The 24,603-nt window shown below is 39.5% G+C and overlaps 1 protein-coding gene across 2 annotated transcripts in view; it reads right to left on the reverse strand.

Moving 5' to 3' along the window:
• Nucleotides 1-2,009: 2,009 nt before the first annotated feature.
• The window catches only part of si (sucrase-isomaltase), a 64,918-nt gene continuing 42,324 nt past the window's right edge, over nucleotides 2,010-24,603 (reverse strand). For both annotated transcript variants that reach the window (XM_068584673.1, XM_068584675.1), the window contains exons 31-47: nucleotides 23,478-23,606; nucleotides 23,201-23,314; nucleotides 23,036-23,098; nucleotides 22,777-22,890; nucleotides 22,586-22,676; nucleotides 22,329-22,467; nucleotides 21,425-21,558; nucleotides 21,211-21,245; nucleotides 20,261-20,377; nucleotides 14,396-14,544; nucleotides 13,485-13,569; nucleotides 13,239-13,295; nucleotides 12,262-12,386; nucleotides 11,841-11,929; nucleotides 10,074-10,123; nucleotides 7,668-7,838; nucleotides 2,010-4,801 (exon numbers count right to left, since the gene is read on the reverse strand). In XM_068584673.1, coding sequence (XP_068440774.1) covers nucleotides 4,724-4,801; nucleotides 7,668-7,838; nucleotides 10,074-10,123; nucleotides 11,841-11,929; nucleotides 12,262-12,386; nucleotides 13,239-13,295; nucleotides 13,485-13,569; nucleotides 14,396-14,544; nucleotides 20,261-20,377; nucleotides 21,211-21,245; nucleotides 21,425-21,558; nucleotides 22,329-22,467; nucleotides 22,586-22,676; nucleotides 22,777-22,890; nucleotides 23,036-23,098; nucleotides 23,201-23,314; nucleotides 23,478-23,606 — 1,740 coding nt within the window. In that variant the 3' untranslated portion in view covers nucleotides 2,010-4,723. The remainder of the gene's footprint in view (nucleotides 4,802-7,667; nucleotides 7,839-10,073; nucleotides 10,124-11,840; nucleotides 11,930-12,261; nucleotides 12,387-13,238; nucleotides 13,296-13,484; nucleotides 13,570-14,395; nucleotides 14,545-20,260; nucleotides 20,378-21,210; nucleotides 21,246-21,424; nucleotides 21,559-22,328; nucleotides 22,468-22,585; nucleotides 22,677-22,776; nucleotides 22,891-23,035; nucleotides 23,099-23,200; nucleotides 23,315-23,477; nucleotides 23,607-24,603) is intronic.

A 24,603-nucleotide genomic window follows, 5' to 3' on the forward strand; every position in this document is an offset into this window, starting at 1 on the left:
TTAAATCCTTTTCTGCGTGGATGGTCTGGCCAATTGGCAAATTGCTCTTCCTCCGTGCGTGCCCTGTTTTTGATTTGATTTGTAAGGAATGTTTGTGTGAGTGTGTAAGTGCGTGGGTGTGCCGTTGTGCCATTTGATGTGATGTTGTGTGGTAGATGTGCGCGTGTGGCCATCCTTCGGTGCTTAATCCACAATCTGTCGTCTGCCATGAAGAAATATTTTTTTTCCCCTTCAGTGCTTTATCCAGAAAAATATATATATATTTTATTTCTCAATTTGCCGACTCCTAAGTAGTCTTGCAGTTTCGCCCTCCCGTCCTTAAGGCAAAAAAACGTAAACAAAATTGTAATCCATAATTCTGTTTATATCACACCTAAAGCGTATTGTCAGCTTTTTGTCTAATTGGTTTGCAAGTCATTTCAAAGTAAACAGAAACAGTTGGTTTCTTGTTGACCCAACAGTCAATTCCAGCCACAAATACTAACGTTCAGCAAGCCAGTCAGTTAAAAGCATGTATATTAGGTAGGTAGATAGAACAAGCTCCAAAAAACATGACCAAACAGCGTCAAAATGTCTGTTTAACCCCAGTGCTCATCCACATCTAATACAACTTGACTAAATACATGTTCTTTTACCTTTGCTTTTTCCCATGTGAGGGAAATGATGGTTTTATTCTTGACTGAGGCGTTTTAAGACTGATGACAGTTATGATCATGATGATGATGATGGTGATTGTGGCAATTATGATTGCCATGCCACCTGAAGGGGTAGCGCTAGTGTCGACAGATGTGTTTTAATGGCATTTATTAATTATAGTCGTTCACCTTTAAAAATAAAAAAAAAACGTCTGTGTAGTGCTCTCTGAAGATTTATCTCTGTTTATTTTGCCCTTGCCTTTGCTGGTCTGAATGAACACTGTCAAATGTTTGGATCTACCCATTGTCTTAAAAGTTCTCCTTAGATGTTCACTGTCATGTTTTTAATTGACCACGTCTGATGCACAATTGTCTCTGCATTGTTGCTCTCAGTTTTTACAGTCAATCATTATCAGGGTGTTGGGTTGTTAATGTCAATAATTTATGTATGGTACTATCCCAACCCGCTAGCAGCCTGCCCATCTGAAAGATCATTAATCTCAATGTGCTTCAACTCTAGCATCACATTCAGCAGTGGAGTGGAAAAGTGCAAACAAAAACAGATGCAGTAGTTGTTATAGTGTCATCAACTTAACATTTCTGTATAAGATATTCACCTAGAAGCATTCAAGAAAAGAGAAAAGTGGCATTTCAAAAGGAAGAGACAACACATACCCATCGTATTTACTTCAAGGGCATGCTGTCAAATAAGGATGAAATGAAAGAACGGGATGTCAATGTTAAGGAATGGCAGACATGAATCAGGGTCAAAAATGCAAAATAAGTTCAACATTTTTTTTTAGATTTCTTTAAAATGGTATTTTTTGCCTTTTCACCTTTTGCACCACCAGCAGTCGGGGATGGAGCATCTCATTCTCTTCACATTGCCCCTCTTGAGGTTTCTTTTTATTTCTGATCTATTTATCATCTGGGGAAGAATTTCATTTTATTCTTGTTCAGGAATCATCTTTAATGCAGTGCGACACAATTAGCATAGAAGGCTCCCAGCAGGCATATATGTATGACTTGTCAGTTTGCATGACCGCCCCATGAGTGGCAGATTAGTGAAGGTGAAAGGTAAATTGCATAGCTGAGGCCTGGTGTCAACAGACACGGAACAGCTCATGACTAACAGGGGAGATTTTGGCTCCGTGTGTCATGTGTGAGTGAGAGTGTGGGAGTGTGTCAACTGGTGAAAATGACTGCGAGGACATGGTCAGGTATGGTGCTACCGGCTTGTCAGCACAGTTCCTATGCTCATAAAAACGACGGAAAAACGATGTGTGAGAAGGGGCATGGAAGAGTGCAAAGAAATGGAAAAACTGAAACGATAGTTGTGTATTCTGTAATCCGATTTATTCCTGACGTGTGTGTATTGTTTCAGGACAGGGAGTTAGGAAATCACAAGAGAAGAGATTGTATACTTTGGATTTGTTACCACATTAATGACTCAAGATGCAATTTGTTTGCAAAATATGAATAAAACAGAATGCAGGTGGTATTTTTGATGACTTTTTCATTAGCTTGTAACCAGATGTACAGAAACACAATCACCCAATGCTTAATCATCATCTCAGTTAATAATATTTGTAACCGCATAAAGGTGACTTAAGGCTCCTGACATTTTAGGTTACATGCACAAACACGACAAATAATTTATACACACGTATAAGCACAAGCATATAGAAGTATATCAACACATTAACAAATGTTAACACACACTCACACACACACACACACTCTCAAAGACCCGTCACATCTGATAGTCTTTGAAGTTGTCAAAGTGTTTTCCTACTTTCTCGCATGTTGTTTTATTTTTTTTCTTTCCCCCTTCATCTGTGACACACTTGTATCTGTCAGTCACCCCGGTAACAAAGACACATTGTTACTGCAGCTCATTTAAAAGCATGTCGGCTGGTAAGACGTTCTCTTTTCAAAAGTCAGGGAAAAACACATTGATCTGTGGACAATGAGATATAAATGAGTCTGTGAAATTGTTGGGCCACATTATTTCATTGTGCTGGAAGAAAGGATTTTTTTATTTGTATTATTCATTACAGAGAAGAAAAATATTTGATGCCATGAATACTGTCTGTAAACACTTTACATGTACAAATTTGCATCACAGATGTATGTATATGTCCTGTGTTTTTCGTATACCAGTTATACAACTGAGGCGGGTACATTTTGTGATACACACAGAATACATGTTACAGACAAAACACGTCCAAGCACAAATGAATGTGAAATCTTCTTAATGTCTAAGAAGTAAGCCAGATTTCACTCCCTCTTGGTGTAGTCTGTCGAGGTACTTTGTTTTTGGCAGGAAAGAAAAGAGAAATAAAATTCTGCTGATGATAATAATGTCAGGGGGCATTCATTATTAAGTTTCTTTCTCCAGGAAAATCAGAGATGCATTTTGTTGTTTTTTTGTCTAGTTTCGTTGTTTTTATAACAACTGATAAAACCAGCAACCACAAGTGTATGAATGTGAAGGGACAGATAAAAAGATTGTTTCAGATGTGTTTTTTCTTCTTCCTCTCTGTTAAGACTTTGTCTGAATCCAGGAAGAATAAATAGACGGATCACCTGCTCAATTAGCCCTGCTGGCACTCATGGGTGGCTGGCTTTGTTTTCCATAGATAAAACCATGAAATTGTCTCTTCAAAATCACATTTTACCTGAAGACAAGGACTGGAAATAATACATCACAATATTTTTGGACAAAAATCCCAGAAACACACTGAGACACCCGCATCCAGCATTCAGCAGTGAACTCCTTTGTAGTGGCGATCAGAGTGTAAATCAATTTCTGGTGCCCATGGTTAAATTGATATCATTATGTTTACTGCAGGCTGGATAATGGATGACTGTCCTATTATATGGGGAAGTAATAGGACGAGGGAACGCACAGGTAGACAGCTCGCCGCAGGTGAGAGCTATAATTAGTGCCTCGTTCCTGGCACACGCATACATGTACATGATGCATTCATAATTACAACTATGGGATCACGCAGGTGCCCATGCATACTAAAACTTGGCAATTCAAGCGGCATATAATCATTCTACTTTAGTCATTGCCACTTTGCTGGTGACTGCAGTGCTGCAGGGAATCAATCACAGCAGCATGCGGCTCTTGAATCTGAGCATTTCCAATTAGGTCAATCTAGAGCGGACCTGTTGAGATGGTGCATGGGTTTTCTTCTCGTGGTCATTAACTCTGGCTGTCTTTTATTTCATTTAATTCTAAACACATGTTGACTTATTCTGCCCAGCAGTTGGTTGCCTACCGATGTTTCTGTGTGGTGAATTAAGGGCAAGACATGTCAAAGAAAGGCTCACTCTGCATGTGTTGTGGACACAAATCAAGGTAACATGTCTTTCCCGCTGTATTAAATGAATAATGTGACAATAACTGAAATTAGATAATATTTTCGTGTGTCCAGAACAAAAAAAAAATGCATTTATTCAAATAGAATAAGCACAAAAAGATTGAGTGCAACATGCAGGTTGGAATTTAAACGTTTTAGTTGATAAGGAGGATTTCCTTTTTCATATAGTGTTTGCAAGTTGAATAATTATAATCTTGTTTATGTGCATGCTAACTAGCTTGCAAGCGGCTTTCCTGCTCTTGTTGGGCGCAGTCCAACTATTCTTGGCACATTCAATCACAGTAGATTACTGGATTATTGTGAAACCATTGGCAGGACTGTGTATCACATCACCCATGTGTACTTTCTCATGCAGCGCTCCAAAGCGCTACCAGAGGTCAACGTTTCTATGAAGAACCTTACATGTCATTCGCAGAAAGAAGTCAAGATTTATTTTGATATTACATTTGCACTTTAATAATTCATAGTTCTGTTTTGAAGGTGATGAGATAAAAAACAGTTATTTATTGTAAAACCTTGTCATGTTTTGGGATAATTTCTGCATGTATTACATTTTTTTATGTACAAAAAAGGCCCATCAATAAAAGCACATTTAGGTGATTTCATGATTTAAAAAAACATGCATTTAGCATCATAATTCATGACAATGGACCAGGTAAATCTATTATCGATCAATTCACAAACTGTACTCGTTGATTAGACGCTGATGCTCCACGTGATGGTAAACTTCTCATCCACAGGAACAGACTTTGAAGTAGCATCTATTATCACCTCCTGCAGACACAATAAAACAAATAATAAAACAATCATTATATGTTGTTGTTAAACCAGACATTGCCAATATTTACTCATATATCATATTGCACAGTTATAGAACATTTATTACAGTTATGCTATAAATTCAAAAAAGAACCAAATGACTCCATGATGTCTTCATTGATTATTGGTTCGATATCTTCTCTTCTTTCTTTAACATATGAATTCTTTACTTTTACAGTATCATTATGATCGTTACGACCCTGTAAAAGGACAAACGCTTACAGCTACATGATGTTATTCATTAGTGAATGTAGTTTTACAGCCAAATACTAATTTATTAATTTGTTATTTGTTTTCTGCTCCAGACAAGCAGACATGACCCTTGATCATTATTGAACCACATCAGTGCTGCAGCCTGGGTTTAAACTGGGTTTGTGAGTCCATCGTATGCTCACTTCATATTCTGTGTTAGCTGATGGTATGCGGTCGTAAAGGCATGTATAAGCAATGTATGTAAAAAAAAAATGTATCTGCAAGAGAAGTATAAAACATCCTGAGATGAGTGTGAATTATTGCCTGTCTAAAGATTTTAACTGTTAGACTTGAGAAGTTAAGTCTGCTAAATGTGACACATGTTAAAATGGACGCTACATTCCCCGTCCTGTAGCTTCTATCTGATTTAAAAGGGAAATAATCCCGTTTCATTCATGCCATATAATAAAACATGGGTACCCTGTGGAGCTAAACAAGCCTCCGCTTGTACATGTGATCGTATATTGTAAATGACAGTAGGAATAAGCTTAACATGATTCATAATGAAACGTCCTGTACCAGACAGAAATAGCTTTCCCACCTCACTGTATTTAAATGACACAGCGCCAGCTGCTTACTGTTTCTTTCAAGTTGTTACCCTATCAGACAATACTTAAGGAGATGAATGGATTGTCTTGCACTGAAAAAACACTTATTACCATACGCACACTGTGTCATCCTCATTCCCTCTCTCTCCATCCTCTCTGTCCTTCCTCCTTCCCTCCGCCCATCTTTCATTCTTCCTGTTTATCTCCTTCACCTTTCTGTTCCTCTCTCCATCTGTTTTTGTGTGTGATGCATTGTCTTTCTCTCTCTTAGTCTCTCCAGTGATGTCTGTCCTTCCTTCCTTCCCTCCCTCCTTTTTAAAGACACACTGACTTTTCATTATTCTCTACCCATCCCTGCATCCCTCACGCACACACAAACAGACACACACACAAAATCCCTCTGTCATTCTGACTTTCTTCATTTGCAATTCCTGTCGTCTCTTTGCTGTCCGTCTTCTCCAAGAACAGTATAAATCAAAGGCTTCCAGGCTTTTTCACCTGTGATTATTTATTGAGCTGCTGTAGCTATCATTTCCATGCGTCCGATAAGTGCACTGAGTACAGTACACAACCTCGACAGGAATATTTTATCACGGGCCAAATGAGAGGAAACACATGCTATCTTCTCAAACTTGGCCTTGGTTTCCGTCTTCTGCTGCCTTAAACTCTTGGAGCAGTAAATGTCTGTATCACCCATCCTCCACCTCAAGATATACTGTAACGTGACCCTATACTCTCTCTCCCCTCCATTCCAGTTTCTCCTCTAAACTCTTCTTGTGATTAAAGAAGGTTTCCTTTAGTTGAATAATCTTGATTAAAAGTGACACCCTGTAGCTCCAGCTTAATGTTGTAATCGACCTTCACCCTCTGATCTCTCTACTGAGGACTACAGAGGAGATTCACACACAAAACACTAAAGGAATTTTTCTTTGATGTAAGAAAAAAACTGACAATATGCAAGTGTTCTCAGAGCGTCCACTAAAAATGTGACTCATTAATCACCACATTGTATGCACTGTAACTTGCCCTATGGCCTCTATCACAGTGCTTTCCGCTCAACCGTTGGAGCAGATGATGGAGCGGGCGAGAGGAAATGACAATCATTTTACACAAGCGGCTTTAAAATCGCTGTCCTCAGTCAAATCGTGAGCTCGGTATTCATTACAAAACAACAGTGTCAGGTGGGGAATGCAGCGTTGATTATAGCTATCAGGTCACACGGCGCGGCACAGCAGGGGGTTGTGAACCTGACAGGTCTTTTCCTTTCTGCTGTCGTGACAGCTTTTGACTGGCAGGGAAATGCTCTATCAACTTGAAGGCTTGTGCACATGCAATGATGAAGGAGGCTCACTGAGCTCAGTGTATTAGTGCTCCAAGTGAACGATTAAATGCAATGACACGGATTGTTTGCATCTTGGACAGTGATTAATATGTTTATTTTGGGATTAATAGAGCATAAGTGAGGGTGAATGCATTTGTGGGATGCAATGGAATATGCGTACTTGTGTACACGGCCGTTAATAGTGTTGCATTAACAATCCCTGCTAAGGGGATGCCTCAGTCTAATAGTTATGTTCCTAATGATCAGTGAATGAGACTTTGGGAAAAAAAACCTAACAACACAAAAAACAGGTGATTTCAAGCAAATGCTGTGAGGCAATTCACTGTGAATTGGAAACTGAAAACATTTTTCTGTTTTCTTAAATGGTTTTCCTGAGGCTTTGAAGCTGCAGTATAATGTAGTTTGTCCATTAAATGAAAAGTATCAACAAAACAAATAAACAGGATATACCATTCAGTTTCTGTCTGCAACTATGTCCACAGAAATTACCATGAATTGCACCGGTCCTATGTTGATGATTTATCATGATGAAGCTGCACGCGTTTTCAAAAACGAAAAAGGAAGGCACTGTGTGTTATAACTGATCCCACTTGCACTATACCACCGTACTTTGCAATGTAACACAGATAGATATTTAGATAGATATTTCATGAAATGTACTCTGGCTACGTTTACTGACCAGAGTGTCGGGGTTGATCTCTGGGATCAGCGTGTGTGTCGTTCCAGCCGCATCTGTCAGGATTACGTTTGTGATCACAGCATCTCCCACTCCCCAAAGCTTCACCTCACCCAGGGTCAGGCGGTCAGCAGGCAACAGACCTGTGTTGACGACGTGACTTGACAAGGAGTTCTGGAAGTGAAGGTGTCGGAGACGGGAGGAACAAAGACACAGGGTTATTACAAATAGATAAAATGAAAATCATGCACTTCATTCATATTAAGTGAAATATATTCTCCTCCATGCTTCATCTCTTTACGGAGAGTGATTCAACGTTTGGGTATCTTTCTCTATGTCATTGGTTTTATATCCACCACATTATAATTTGTACTCTCTGCTTTGCTTCAAGTAGATAATCCTCTGATTGTTTTACATGTGTGCCTTTATTGTGCTCACACTGTGAGGGACACACGTGTTCACACACACACGCACACACACACACACACACACACACACAAACACACACACACACACACACACACACACACACACACACACACACACACAAGTTGAATGTCCCGCAGTGTGGCTACTTAAAATGAAAGAAGACTAAGATGTTCTTACTTTGGAAATAATAGCCTCACACTGAAGGTCCAGAACTCATATGGAGCTATAGCAACACACACACACACACACACGCACACACGCACACACACACACACACACACACACACACACACACACACACACACACACACACACACACACACACTCCTACATTCAGATACCCATCCAAAATGGCATACAATCTACTAATCTGCCAGGCAGCTCTGGACTCATTGCCCAACTTATCCTCATCTTCTCACATCTGCCTGTTTATACAAACACACACACACACACACACACACACACACACACACACACACACACACACACACACACACACTCCCTCTCTCCCCCCCTTTGGCTGTCAGACAGTGTGGCTGTTTTATCGCCGTGTGAAATTGCTTTGGAATGAGCCTGATGGGAGGAAGAGGACAGCCACAGATGTTTGGCCATGGTAGCTCCATGTGGGTATGTGTATACTGTAGATGTGTGCGTATATGTATATGTGTGCGTTTGTGGTTAAGCGTGTGCTCGTTAATGTGTGTGTCTGTGTGTGATTGTGTGCCTTTGCCTAGCTTGGTTAGTCCCATTAGTCCCAGTGATTAGAGGGTTTCTGTCATGTCTGACTCTAAATGTGATCAAACTGCGGCCTGGTAAACACTCTCCTCTTGCAGAAATTAGCCTTGACTTGTGCACATACAAAGCAAACTCTTTGGCGTAAACACAGGCACACTTTCATATTTATTGTCCATCTTTAAATATGCATTTGTTTAACTGATTGGTAATGTCATGGCTCCACTTAAGGCGCATATGGGAAACATCTGTTGAAAACAATCACTCATTAATATGAACAGAACAGAGCCTGCTTTAATCACACTGAAAGTTGTACTTTGATACACCCGTCACTCTGTATCAAGTGAAAAAAAGGCAAATGCAACATACGAGACAAGATTATTATTATGTTTTTTACTTTGAAACTGAAGCCACACAATAACTCTTTGTGTTTGTGATAAGAGGTTGCCTGTGCGGGCAGAAATGTAAGTGCAATTTCATGCCAAAACAAGTATCAGAAGCACACTGTGATCTGCATAAACACAACACAGCTGCTCCACTCTAACCAGCTCTCCACAAACACATATCAGTTTGAAAAAATCAGGTGCATGCACAACAAAAGCCTTTCATCTGATGAAGATGACATTGTGACTTCATTAGGGCTGTGTGCTTGGTGATGGGGCAACACTCTTACTATTACGTTTGAAACATCAACTTCCCGAATAAAATCCTCCAAAATTGACAGTAGAATCCATTTTACAGTATCTACTTTTTTATTCCTCCTTCTTAAAATTCTAACTTCAGCCTGACTAAATTGTACATCAAAAGCAACATTGGGAACGTGACAATACTATTATAATATTCATCTCCCCTACCTCACCATTTTAGTTGTATTAAAGACTGTAGAATCTTCATTCCTAAAGTGTGTATATATCTTGGGACTAAAGTTGAATAAAAATTACCCTACTGTATACTTTTAGATGATTATATGCTATTATGAAGTGATTCATTGACTAAAGTATATGTACGCCATTGCTTAGTTAGATGTGTCAAAAGCAGATTTTTTTCTCAAAGGCTAAATTTAAATCACCACCTTTGAGTTGGACATGAATTCTGCGCTAATGGTTTCCAACAGTTAACCTTTGACATCCAGCAACTACGGCCCGGTTGCATGGTGAAGCTTGGGCTCATTGTCCAGTCTCTCTGCATAAATAGCGAAACTGATAAAGACAAAAAGAGACGTGACATGCAGTTGGCCCTTGAACTCACCGCTTCTGCTGTGATGGAGGTCAGCAGATATTGTGTTTTCTGAACTGTGTCTGAAGAGAGAGAATAAGAGCAAGAGAGTTACACACCGAACCACAAAAAGACGATGGAGTCATAGAGAATGTAGAAGTGTGACTACCTGAGAAAGAGATGAGGAACTGTGTGAAAAGTGGAGTATTTATAAATAACCACAGGGCTGGATTTGTATTCATCTGACTGACTGGATGGATAAATAATACATATAATTACCATGAATAAGTGTGTCTTTGAGTGAAAAGTTGCAATTAGGAGTGAAACACTAACAGCACCATGAATGGATAAAAAAAAACTAAAAAAAAAAACTGGCCAACCGACTGGATGGATGAGTTAACATGGAGTACTGAGTCATTATTAGACTCATCACAAAGCATTACTGGTTGATTAAATGAGCAAATATTCTATAATTAGGGCAGTAAAAGCTATGCTGCTAAGCTGTATGAGAGACTGAATAATTAATTGGTTACATGAATGAGTAAACTTAGGACTGTTTGGATGAAGCTGGTACTGTAACTAATGCAGACGAGTCAGCCTGAATTGACAGCAGAGTGAATAGCTCATCCCTCGGAAGTGAAACTCAAACACGCAGGATTCAAGAAGAGCAGTGATAACACAGGTGAGCAAGCGCTACAGCGAGAAGCAGAGTAAACTAGAAAGACATCGACGGGCTACACGGCAGACAGACAGGGAGACGCAGAAGAGAGGAGCGAGGGAGCAGATACACAAGGAATGATGGAGAGCATATCTGCAGGCAGCGACACGGGGAATTACTGTAATAGTTTCTGTCAGTCCCCTTCTCTGTCATCCCTCGTTCTCTCTTTATCTCTCCCTCTTTTCTTTGTCCCAACACAAACACGTCCTTCACAGAGAAGTGAACTCCTCGCAGAAGCTCTTCAGAGGCTGATTCTGTCCGCATATCGGTGTGTGTGTGTGTGTGTGTGTGTGTGTGTGTGTTTGTGTATCTGAAGACGAGTGAGGAAGTGGAGAGAGAATATGTTGTTTTTGTTTGTGTGGATTCACATTCAGTGAATAACTCCATGTGCTTTCGCAAACTGTATATGAGTTTTAGAAAAATAAATGCAAATACTAACTGAATGATTTAAACATGTTTTTTTTATATATTTGTGTTATTTCTTTTGCTGAATTAACTTTTACAGGGTTTGTGCGATATGTTACCTCCTTCTTTTCAAGGTCAACTAAAGCATGGTACTTAGTCAAATCTTTCCTTAGATGAGCTTTCAGCATTTTCAGTAATTAAGTCACAATGGGCTCCTGACAACATTAAATTAAAATTGTATGTAAACTGGAATCAGCTTATACAGTGTGACTATCCTTTATTTTGATTTGATTACTCAACAGGCCTACTGGGCAGAGGCCCAGGAGCCCGAGTGTCAGGCCCCCTTCTAGCCTTGACCTACAAACGTTACTGAAAGAGACACGCACCAACCACTAGACTCAAGATATCCTCAAACACACAAAAAACAACAACAAAGAGATGCATAACATCTGCAAAAAGACAAACGGCTCAAAATGGCAACAATGAGACAAAAAACAACCACAAAGAAACTTAAAATGACAGAAGAGACACAACATGGCAGCAGAAAGGCACATAAAACACAGTAACCAACACGAATAATCAGTCTATTAATCTACAAACATAAAAGGACATGATATTCGTCTCTGTTTCGCTCGCTCTCTCTCTGTGTGGGTGTTCGAGGGTGACCTTTCACTTACTTATCCCTTCTCCATCATCCCAGAAGAACGATCCTTTAGCAGTCCCGGTGTCGCTCAGGGCAACGATCAGTCCTAAAGGATTCTTCCGACTGACACAAAATGGGCAGAGAGGGTGAGAGCAGATTGCTACAGGACGGCATCTATTTATACTTGCTGCTGAGGACAAACACATTAACATTTCTGCTGCGGGGATCCACCTGATCTCACCTTCGCCGGAGCATTCATCACCCACTAACTTTCACTCACTCTCATTTCTTCCTCCATTTTTTTAACACACGCTACAACTCATAGATGGCAACACTCAAACACAACTCATACGTGTATTCCTCTTTCCCCAGGCACCCTATAGCTCTCCAGAGGCATTAACACACAAACAGATGGAAGACACACTTCACACTAGCCATGATGTGTCCACGCTTACCTGTAATATGTAGTGTTCTCTGGTTTCTGCCAAGGTACGATGTATCCACCTCGGATATGAAGGTTAATATGGTCCATCGGTGTGAACATGTTATGCATTTGGCCGCGCACTCCAAGTTCTTTGCCCTGATGAAAGCACCAATAATTCCCTGCCATTAAAATACTAGGAATAGGATTAGTAATTTAACTTTGATTCATTTTATTCTACAGTTCCTTGGTGGGAAATTGGCATTTGCGCGCCAGTAAATCACAAAGCATGCAGTAAAATATGTGACATCGATAAAGGCTACATCTGAAACATTTCAGTAATTTATTGCATGCCAAAATAATTCTTTGCAAACTTCTTTCTTCCAGTATTTTCCTCTTCGTCCCCGGTCCCTTCTCTAACAGCGTGTTTAATGTGCTTAATGTACAAGTTTAATGGAGGTAACCACTCCTCCCCACCATCCCATGCCCCTGTTTAAATTGTTTCTCAAGTTTTGTGTGGCTTTATGATGCCGTCTAACAGATGGGGAGTCCCCTTGCTAGATAGCGACGGAGTGATAGGATGGTTGTTTTTGTCATCAAGGCGCCTTCTGCCGTTGTTGAGCTGCAAGTCTGTAATAATGTTGTCAAAGATGTCATTTGGGTTTTTGGCGACGTGCTCTCGGCCTCTTCTTCTGACTTGGTTTGACGACATATTTGTTTTTGTAAAAATAGTTTTTTAGACATAACGCATTGATGCAGTGCTGAGCATCTTCCAGATAGACAAACGATATGATGCACGGGCCAATTGGCACATGGTACGCATTGTTTTTGCAGCTACACTAATCAGCCAGTCAGATCTCTTTCAATAATAGACGCTGTAATTACTGTTCAGCGTTATGCTGTTTTGTTGCACCAGGGGTGTAACAGGAGTGCTTCATTTTCATCTGCAGGATTTTTGCAATACATTAGACAATAGACTTTGTTTTCTGGCTGCTACGGACTTGGACTCACCGTGTGGAAGTCATACCAGCGTGCATCGGGAATGTAGCCATTCACATTCCTGGCTCCCTGTCGATCACAAAGTTAGTCAATCAAAAGAATGAATCCAACCAAATCAGAGAGAAACACAGGCAGAAGAAATAGGCTGATGATATCCCTGCAATTATTCAAAAGTTGCATGTGATATATTTATTAATGCAAAAGAGAAGGGAAAAGAAGAAGTTGTGTGTGTGTGTGTGTGTGTGTGTGTGTATGTACCTGATCGAGAGCAGGGGTGATAAGTAGGGCAGGTCCCCAGAGGAACTGCTTGTAGATGTCCCATGTGTTTTTATCATTCACAAACCTGTAACATACCAGCACAGATGCCAATAAGCTTGACTTGGAAAAAAATATTACTAGCACTTTCTCCTGTGTCGTCAGCCCAGACGACTGCTCAAGTACTCATTTAAGTTTCAATGGTTTGAAGATGCAAGCCAAATAACCCTTCCAGACTCACCCTGCCAGCTCCTTAAATACCATCTGCGACTGTATAAGAGTCTCTTAAAGTGAATAAATATGTTTTTCTTGTCATATAGTTCCACACATTCACACATGGGAGCTGCAAAGTATAGCCACAGTCTATGGTTAACTGTCTCACGAGAATTGAAATAGAAAGTGCCTTGCTCAAGGGCCGTTTATTGGCAGCTTGTGTGGCAGAAAAGATACTTCTATTTTTTCAAAACCTTTCAAGATATTTATATGAGGAAAAAGTCACACATTAGCTTGTTCTTGTACTCCCGCAACGTATGAAGAAAGGAATATGAATATATATATATATATATATATATATATAAATATAAATATATATATATATATATAAATATATATATATAAATATATAAATATATATATATATATATATATATATATATATATATATATATATATATATATATATATATATATATATATATATATATATATAAATATATATAGATTTTTTTTTTCATCCAACAACTACTTGAAAAAAATAACTGGGAATTCAAACAGTTCTTCTGAAAAAGTGTTGTCACTCTTCTTTGGTGTTTTTTTTGTGACTTCAAGATTTGGTTAAGTGATTACACATCATGCTTGAGCCCCGATGTAAGAAGGAAAGATAAGACACTTGTGTGTCCTGAGTCTGTGCTTACTCGTGCAGGAGCGGTCTGACGACTGTGTTTCCGTTGGCGTGAGCCTCATACATCAGTGTGTACAGGTAAGGCAGGAGGGTGTAACGGATGTTCAAGACGTCCCGGGACGCATCAGCGAATGTGGAATTCCAGGCAACAGGATCTTGTCTCTGAGAGAAAAATAATGTAAATGGTGATTGAAGACCAAAATGAATGGCAACAGAAACACTATCTTTGGTAACGATGGCGCCAAACCCCAAACTCACTAAAGTGGCATTCTGTGAATCATTCAGTTTATTAAGGGATCTCCCAATTCAGTGGCTCTTAAAAATGTTTTTTCTACAATGTAAACCATTTTAAATATTTGTTTAGCAAGGTATACCCTTCCGTGCGCAGCATTTTTTCCACAGAATTATTTATCTAATGATATTCCTGGTCAAACTGAACAAAATTATCTTCAAAGTGATTGTATTTGTTGTTGCAACAGATAAAAGTTGAGGGTAGATTACATATGAAATTAGAATATTTAATATAAAAATGTGGTTTATCAAACTTGCATATAGGTTTTATTGAATCTATACCCATAACCTATATTTATATTATTATTATTATTATTATTATTATTATTATTATTATGCTTAATAGATATATTTATTAAATTAAAAAAAGAAATCTGAAGTACTTCAAATAACCCCAAGGGTACAAGTACCTCCATTTGAGAAACACTGCCCCGAGACAATCTATTTTATGCTGTGCCAAATGATACCTGTTCAACATCCACTGACTGAGTTTGTTCATTTGCAGCAGGAGAGAAGCGCTCAAACGGATTCAGTGCGTCTATAGATGTACATTTCACAAGCTCTGCTTATGTATCAATCCTCTCAGTTACAAGCACAGACACAGCCAAAAGATCGCAGAGTATGAACATATTCATTTGAAATTTGTCCATGTAATAAATGTTCATTGCACAGAGCTGCATCTTTCTTATCTTGCCATTGTGTTTCTAGTGTTGACGCTTTCCTGTTTGGATTTCACAACATGCTCAAAATTATTATCATTAAAATGATAGTGGGGAAGAGAGACTGACCCGAACACTCGATAGTTTGTAGCTCAATACTCAAATGGCCTGCGTGCATTTATAGTGATAAATGATGCCTAAACTATTCTGCCCCACACTGTAGTGGCATTTACCTCATGTTTAATTGCCAACAAGTGTAACGTCCCCTTAAGAGACAAGGACAGAAAAAGAGGACACGGTGTTCTGTCATTTTATAGATATGGGCCAATCTAAATGTATTGGCTCATTTTCTGGAGTTGTAGTAAGGACCATCATCAATCTGGTCAAACACACACACACACGCACACACACACACACACACACACCCCACCCACACAATGGAGGGCGCTGAAGCGTGTCATCAGCATATGCTTCTCCCCATGATACTGTGGGTGTGTGTGTGTGTGTGTGTGTGTGTGTGTTGGTGTCTACTTTATATGCATATCACTGTGTGTATGTGTGTGTTTGAGCGGATTCTCACAGTGTGTTATGCAGCTAAGTGTGAATCTGTGGATATGTGTCTCCTGTCTTTTAATGAAAGAGAAAAAAAAATCTGAAGATATTATTAGACAAAAAACATCACAGAGAGCAATAAAAGTGACAGGCATTTTTTCTCCCAGCTGTATTATCACTGGGTCAGATTTGATAATAATTATTAACTGTAGCCCAGTGGTTACTAAGTATAGGCCTAACAGCACACAATTAAATACAGAGGATTTCCCTCTTATGACCCAAGGAGTTTACCAGATTATCGTTTCATTTTCTGAGAACATTTCCAAGATTGTAATTATCTGGAAACCCAGGAGTTATTTTCCTGTGTGACAATAGAATGTGTTCGCTGGGAAGTAATTATCATCGTAGGTTCGAATTAATCAAAATGAGTAAGTAAGAGCTTATTTTAATTACAGAGAGGACAGATACAGTTGACGTAATGAATAAACACTTTAGCTTCCACCACCCGAGCCAGATGAGTCCAAACAAAGTACCAGGGACGCCTTCGGGGCGGCTTTGCTGTGTAAAGCTTCCGGCTCAAGTCAGGTTGGTTTATTTTCAAGTGTAATTCATTAAGACATTCCGCTCTCTTTTTTTCCCTCATCTCAACTCCAATCATCATCTAAATTTTGCCCATGTGTTGCAAGTAAATGTGCAATGCCCAGTGGGAAGTAGGAAGAGGCTGAGTGTAGCATTAAATTAGCCTGGAAAGCTAATCAGTACTGGAAGAAAGACATCTTAAAACACTCAATCATTCAGTGTCGGACAATGCATGATGGAAACGGTCTAACAGTGTTGTGACAACTGATAAATATGCCACCGGCTACGAGCAGTGTCAAAGTCCCAGTGTTATTCTAAAATAGTAAGAAAACACATTTTCTTTGCAGCGACACACTGGAAATTCAGCCTGGTCCCACTACCAGGGTGCAAAATACCGATGGTTGGGAAGTGACCTGCAACCTCTTGATACAGACACACGGCATCCTTTAGTGTCTGTATGAGAGGCTTTCAAGTACCTCCAATGTAAACTCATCCACGTCGTTAATAAATTCTTAAGGGAACAGACATACTATCAAAAGTGTCCTCGAGTTGGTGGATGTGTCACACAAACACAGGACATTTACTCAAGGGGCCGGTGTGTGAGAGCACCGGGCGAGGAGGAGTGCAGCAAGAGAGGTAGCGCCTGATAGAGATTTGGGGTATTGGTTTAGAAGGTGGACCCTCGAAGACACACTGCCAAACATTGTTCAATCGCACATACCATCCACATTGCAATGATACAAAGCCATTCGAGTTTGTGTTCCTCCATAACATTCAATCAGGGCAATCAAAATAAAATGGGTGTTGCCTCATATTTTGGATTTCCTGCTCGGAATCAAAATAAGTGTCCAGTACTCTCCTCTTCTAGTTCTGCCCTCATTATTGATATCATTGTATCATTTTGTTTGCTTAAAGACATGTTGGGTTCTGGTCAAATTTAAGGGATTTTCCACTTGTATTTGGATGATTTAAAAACCAACCGATTAATATATTAAGAAATCTAAAAAAAACAACTAAATGGTTGAGCAATATTGACATTTTGTTGTTGTTATGTGTACATAAATAGACATGTGGAGTTTTTACTTTGAACACATCTTAATTATTGCTAGTCCAACATGCACAGCTACATGACTTTGGTGTAAATGATGTCATCGTGTTGAAAGTACGCGTTCGCCAACAGGATGATCTTCCGAAGACTTTGACACTTTTTAACATTCAGTCGCACAAATCTTACATGACTTGGCAGTTACACCACTGTCTCTTGGGCCCCCAAGGTAGACTTTTCATTAGTGGAAAACCAGAGAAGGGATTGATGAAAAGATGAGAGTGGGGAGTGCTGAGGAGTGAGAAGCAGACAGAGAATCCATCTTATGAATTCACCTAATTTATGGTCACATTGATAGTGGCAAAAGGCCGTGTGACACACACTGATTGTAGACAGATATGCATGTGTGTGTGTGTGTGTGTGTGTGTGTGTGTGTGTATATGTGTGTGTGTGTGTGTGTGTGTGTGTGTGTGTGTGTGTGTGTGTGTGTGTGTGTGTGTGTGTGTGTGTGTGTGTGTGTGCACGGCATCAAGGAAAAATGAGGTTATCTAGCCGTGTCAGCCGTTCTCATCTTTTCTCTCCCCTGCATGGTCTTCCTCTTCATTTATCTGTCTGGAATCTAGTCCCACCCCACCTCATAAACCGTTGGAGTTTCTATTTTGCATTGCAGAGCACACATCCTAAAAAGAGAATATTTAGACAAATAATAATATATCCCTTTGGGAGAATAACAATGTGTACAGCTCAAATATGACTACGCTGCTGAGAGTGTCTGAGAATATATATTTTGTTTAATTAATTTAGCATTGTTCTGATAGGACTGTGGCCACTGCAGCATATTGCTGGTGCAGTGAAATTATCTCAAGGTCAACATTGAAAGTTGTCTGAGGGCAAATAGACACTAGCCATGACAAAGCTCTGGGAATGACTGTGCAAAAAAAAAAAAACCCTCCCTCTTTCTCTCGCCACCGTCTCTGACCTTGTGTGCCCTCCAGTCTGGGTTGTGGTGTTAATACTTTGTTGTCAAATGCCTTGTTAGGCAGCCGCGGAGGGTTACAGTCACTAACTGTAACATGGTGATTTGGGATTTTATTTGGCTGACCTCAAAAATAATACAGTTTTTTTACAGTTGACGACACAAATAGTTGACCTTGACTCCATTGTCTCCCATCTCACAGTCCTGGTTTGTGTATTTGTTTTTCTCCTATTGCCAAGCATCCTCCTCGCTCACATTCCCTTTCTCACTTGATCACAGGTGTTTCAAAATCGGCAAATTGTTTATTCAGCTTGGTCCCAGCTTTCATTTCCTTGTCACTACCCTTTGTCACCACCATTTAACTTGCTAAATTGCCATCTTGTTTCACTCTCCGCCAATGTTATTCCTCATCATTTTTTTCTTTTCTTTCTCTCTGAACTTTTCCCTATTCCTTTATCTGTATATGCTTTGTCAGTATTTCACCTTTTGATCATATTGTTTTTTTTTAATACCTACACTCTTCTCCCACCAATTCTCTCTCTCTACCTGTCTCACTTTTTTTCAAATTGTCATGTGCAGCCCTCGGCTGCCGTGTGTGTGAGTGCCTTTTCCCGTCAATTTTCTCCATGTTTAAACACCTATTTGCAAGCCATTATTAAATGATTAGAATCACAGGGCATATGTGTGTGTATGAAGTGGAGGTTAGGTGGTGTGCAGTGGTGCCCAGATCACCTTGAGAATTCAATTATATCCCTACCCCATGCTGTTAAAAAGCACAGGCACTGACACACACACACCCACGCATGCAGACACATACACACACACACACACACACACACACACACACACACACACACACACACACAGTGTCCTGTCTAGTATTGCAGACTCTGGTGCAGAGAAAGTTCGCCCGGTGGGATCGATCCCCGGACGGCCGTTATTGGATTTTTCAAATGTGTTCCAACGCTAAAGGTTACCGCTAGAATGAATGCCACCGACACTACACCACCAAACAGGTCTATCTTTTTGTGTGTTTGTGTATGTCAGAGGCAGATTAAGACAGAGTTGGGTTGAGAAAGACCCCTATTTTTTTTTTTTTTTTTTTTTACAGACAATGTGTTTTCTTTTGTATTCTACATTTATACAGCTTCAGCCACTGTTTTCAAAGCACAAGAACACGCTAGCTAGAGCCGAGGTATGGTCAACTCTATCATTCAAGGCAAGTAATATCAGCCCTCATACCTTTTGAAAGAATTTGTAAAGCAGATAATGCACACTTGGAATGCAACAAGTGTTCTGGGTTACATAATTTGTGATGATATTTATTTTTACTTATCTGGTGTGTTTTTTTCATATTCATTAGATTATTGTCGGCAGAATAATTCAATTTAAAAGTGCTCTATCGTTCAGGGAGAGATAACACAATGGCGATCATGTAGTCATCATCCTTTCCTCAGTTTTCATTGTTCTGTGTGAACTGGCAGAAAATAATCTGAAGCATGAAACCATTGTGGTATATTGCTCTATAGTTGGAAGACTCCAGCATTTTCAATATACCAATTGCCAGCATTATAGTAAACCCTGGAACACATTTGTAGTTGTAGTTGCACCTGAACAACAGTTTTTAAGATATAGCTCCATAGTTGGCCATCGACATGAAACAAACAACCACAAATCAGAGCAAATATAAGTATTTTTTGGGTTAGGACGCTTATTTTAAGTGTGTTTACAGTTGCGTTCATCTAAATTGTGAGTGTTTTCCTTTGGTTTACCCACCATGTTACCCTTGCCATTGTGGTTGCGTGCGTATGGATAGAAGGCACCCAGCTGCATCCAGCGAAGACACATCTCATATTCAGCAGCATTGAAGAACCCACATATGTCTGCACCAGTCTGAAAAAGAAGGACAGACAAAAGAGTGTTAGTATGTATGGGTTTGTGTGAGACAGATGGATAGTACGATGGGCACCAGGGTGCAGGTGTGACTATAAAGATGATATAATTCATAATTAGCTTAGTTTATGAAGAATAAGCATATTACTATGTTATAGAAAGGCATAAACAACATTTGACACTCAAGAGGAATTCTTATTTGTACAGAGGCTATTTCCAAGGTCCTAACACATTGTTTAAGGGCCTGCTTTATCTGCGGGGCCCCCACCCCATGGGCCTCAGTGCAACAGCACATCCTGTACTGTCTATATTTATGCCCCTGGTCACTCTACTTTTGTTGCACGCATCACATTTCTTATGTGTCCTTGAGTGCGACACTGCAAGAGTGAGCGATGTTGTGTATCTGACCCTCTGGCTGACTGGGGCATGCAAATGATTTACCATATTGGGATCGATGAGGTGTCAGATTACAATTATTATTAGATGCACTGAAGAGATGAGAGACAATAGAAGGACAGCATTTGATGGAGAGAGAAAGAGGCAGAAGTAAACACAAAAAGACAGCGGGGCAAACAAGCAAAGTCAAAGCAGGACAAGACTGTAAGGATGTTTTAAAGTTTGATTTAGGTTTTTATAGGTCATGGCGGACTAGCGCTAGGCTTCTTGGGTGGGGCTTGTAATGGCATGCTTCACATTTTATCTCAAGATATCCTTTGATGAAAGGGTCTGGCAAGCAAAAGAACATCATTCAGGCCACTCTAATCTATTTAGAGAGGACAAGGTCACATCAATAAGATTATGTCTTGTCAAAACCAAGATCAGATGATACTTACGTAAGGGATGCCAAACAGACTGAACTCCATCATGCCTGTAGAACAATGGGAAATGGGAAGTTATATAAAATGAAATTCCCTTCTCTAACGTGCACAGTGTGCAACCAGTGGGATCGATCACATCTACCTCTTCTACCTATTAGGCAAAGGCCTAATATTGTAAGATTACTGAAGTTTTATCCCAAAAGTATTGATAGTATATGTCTTTATGTACCTATGATGGATTTGGGTAGCTGGTCCCAGCTCGCAAAGTTGTCTCCGAGCCAATGTCCAGCCCATTTTCCACTGGAGGGGTAAGTGGCCCTGGTCACCACGATGCCTCGTTTATTCGTAACGTTCAGCAAGGCTCTGCAGAGAAGAATGGCTCGTGAATTTTGTTTTACATACATAAACAAGCAACAAATACAATAAAAAAGTGTCTACCCCGTAAGTGACGAACATTCATTCTGGAAACAAATTAGCCAATTGATTGTTTTTGTTGAATTTAGCGCGGAGCTGAACACAGGACAACACCGACGCTAAAGCACCTGGGATTAAGGCCAAGTGGTGCCGAGCACCCGCAAGACCTTCTGTGGACAACTTTGAAATCTGGACTCCCTCCAGATTGACCAAGGTAGTTTCACATTGGTGATTATTGTCATAAAGATTTGATTTGACTGTATTTCTGTAGATAGCTGGAAGAGATGCAGTTATGCATCTCCCTTGTGGCTGCATTTTCTTGCAAAATGTGTTTGCAATTTTAGTTTCTGATCTTTCTGTTACCTTTTCTTTTCACTTACATCTGAATTAACTGTGTTCAGTTAATGACAAATTGGGATAATTATGTAAATGTGTATACTTCAAAATGTAGTCTGGTTTGGTCGGCAATACATAAGAAATATTTTTGGAATCATGCACAATTCCCAGATAATCTATCCTATTTGCGGTGTTTAAAGTATCACAAAAAAGTATCACTGTCATCTGTGTTTGTTCATATCGGCATTTTGTTTCATACTTTTTCTCAATAATATATTAAATCTTCACTCTTTCAGGTGATACAAGTACTACTACTTTGACCCCCCAGAAATTGAAGTTGGCCTGCATCCACAAAAACAAAAAAATATAAATACATCACTTACTTATAGGTGGGCTCTGTGTGGGACCAGCCATAGAGGTTGTGGACGTCATAGTGTTTGACCTTGTTTCCATTACTGAGTATCTGCTCGCTGTTCATGCACAGTGTCTTGTGGTTTAAGCCTCGATGTTTAGACTCGAGTGCTTTTGTAGAGAAAACACAAAAACAAACACACATAATCTTGCATACTCCTAACATTGATTTCATAGCTTAGTAATATAATTACAACTACCATAAAAAATAGAACCATGTGTGGCTTACGTGGCATATATGGAGGGTTCTCTAGAAGTGGATTACCAAGACAATTTCCACCAACTGTGCCATGGACAAAACTGGCAGGCTCATTCATGTCCTGCAGATGAAGACAGTGTGCAGAAAGTGAAGGTGAAAAAAGCAGGCCTCATGAGGGAATAAGGTGATTTTATTAAAACGTCTGATTTTGGCTCACTCACAATCCAGAGGCCATCAAACTTCATTTCATTATAGAAATCCTGTATTTCTTGTTGCCACCATGCTGCTGTTTCAGCGCGGAAGAAGTCAGGGAATGCGGTGAATGCCCTGTATTTCTGGAAATGGCACAGGAAAGGAAATGCTGAAAAGTTAACAACCCGAACAAATCTCCAGATCTCATACAAATATTACAAATAGTATACAAAAGTTGGAAGCTAGAAGTGATATGTTTCAGAGGGATAATTACGAAAAATAGTGTACCTCTACTTGAGTATCCCAGTCCAGAGATTCATTTACTGTGACATTGGGAAAATCTGGCCAGACCTTTAAAAAACATGAACATGTTTGATGGTTTTGAACTCTCTTTATTAATACATGCTTGTGTGAATTTGCGCTTGTTTGTTTGGCTTTTTCGTCCCCTCGTACCTTCCCCCAAACAATTTCATCACTGATGTGCTTGGGCCATTTGATGAAAACATCTGCTGCTTCACCTCTCTCAAATGCAGGGTATCCTGTCTCATTTCCAGAGATGGCTGGATCCTGGAATTAAATACACACCAATATTGTGTATTTAGCAGAACAGAGTCGAGTGATTCAGAAATACAACATGCTGTGTATAATATGTACACATGCCTAATGGATTGCTGATCCGTGGGTGCCCAAACTTGTACATTATCAATACTTAATGATAAAATGGCATTACCAGAATGAAGATGAACCTCATGCCCTCCCCCCTCATTTTGTCAACTAGGGCAGGCAGTCCTTTAAACTCTGGATCCAGAACGAAGTCCAGCTGACGGTCCATGTAGTCAATGTCTGCATACTGCACATCCTGCAGCGGACGGAAATTAAAGCTGCTAAATAGGAGAATTCAGAGCATAATTTTGTCTCTGCAGAAATTTCAACATGGTATTTAATGAATTAGTTCATTCTTTAGCCATGTGCATGAGTGCAGTATAGTATGGCATTAAAAAGCATGTGTACCGGGTTGGTAATGGAAGTAAAGCATTGAGAAACTTGCATTACAACACACACAAAGTGAGTAATGCATTCATTCACTGCTCATTTCAAACATTATAGATACTCATTATATTACTGTAAAATTAGCTAGACATTACTATCTTTATAGAGAAAATAGTCATTTGATGCTCTGAATATTGTTTTGAATACTGCATGAATGAATAAATAACTATAACGTCAACTTTATGAACAGCAACGCTCTTGTCATCGGGTGAGCAAAAAATAATTACACATTTTGCAACAGAAATATTAACTATTGGGATTCTTACGAAATAAATATGGAAATATGTCTTAACATATGGCACGCAACACCTGAGATATAAGCGAAAGGACGGTTCACACTTTTAAAATGTGAACAACACTTCGTTCATGGTTGGTTCGTCTGTAAAGCTAGCCAATGTAGTAGCTGTGCTTCGACCTTCTTTCATTTCATTTGACGATGGAGAATTATTTTTGGCTAGCATCAGCACCTTGGCTTTGTGAAATTATATTCAGGGGATCACTTGATTATTGATGCAAACTCTTGTGTTAGGTTCGATCATGATGAAGAGGATTAGATCCTGGCCTGTTTTCACGTTGCCACAGTCAAACACAGATGAGCATTTCTTATTATTTGTATTCTAATGTGATCCCCAGATGTCCTTATTAGAAAGAATTACAGCTATTGGTACAAACTGGAAACATGTAGAGGCTGTGAAATCTACAATGGATTTCAAATCAATTTAGAGGTCACTGTATAGACCTGATGTAATTCATGAAGGCACCGTCTCGATTTTGCTTCAAACCAATAATTTATTAAGTTTTCTGAT

This window comes from Clinocottus analis, unplaced genomic scaffold (genome assembly GCF_023055335.1).
Source record: "Clinocottus analis isolate CAN_PGR_092001 unplaced genomic scaffold, fCliAna1.0.p SCAF_2, whole genome shotgun sequence".
In the NCBI taxonomy this organism is placed as follows: domain Eukaryota; kingdom Metazoa; phylum Chordata; class Actinopteri; order Perciformes; family Cottidae; genus Clinocottus; species Clinocottus analis.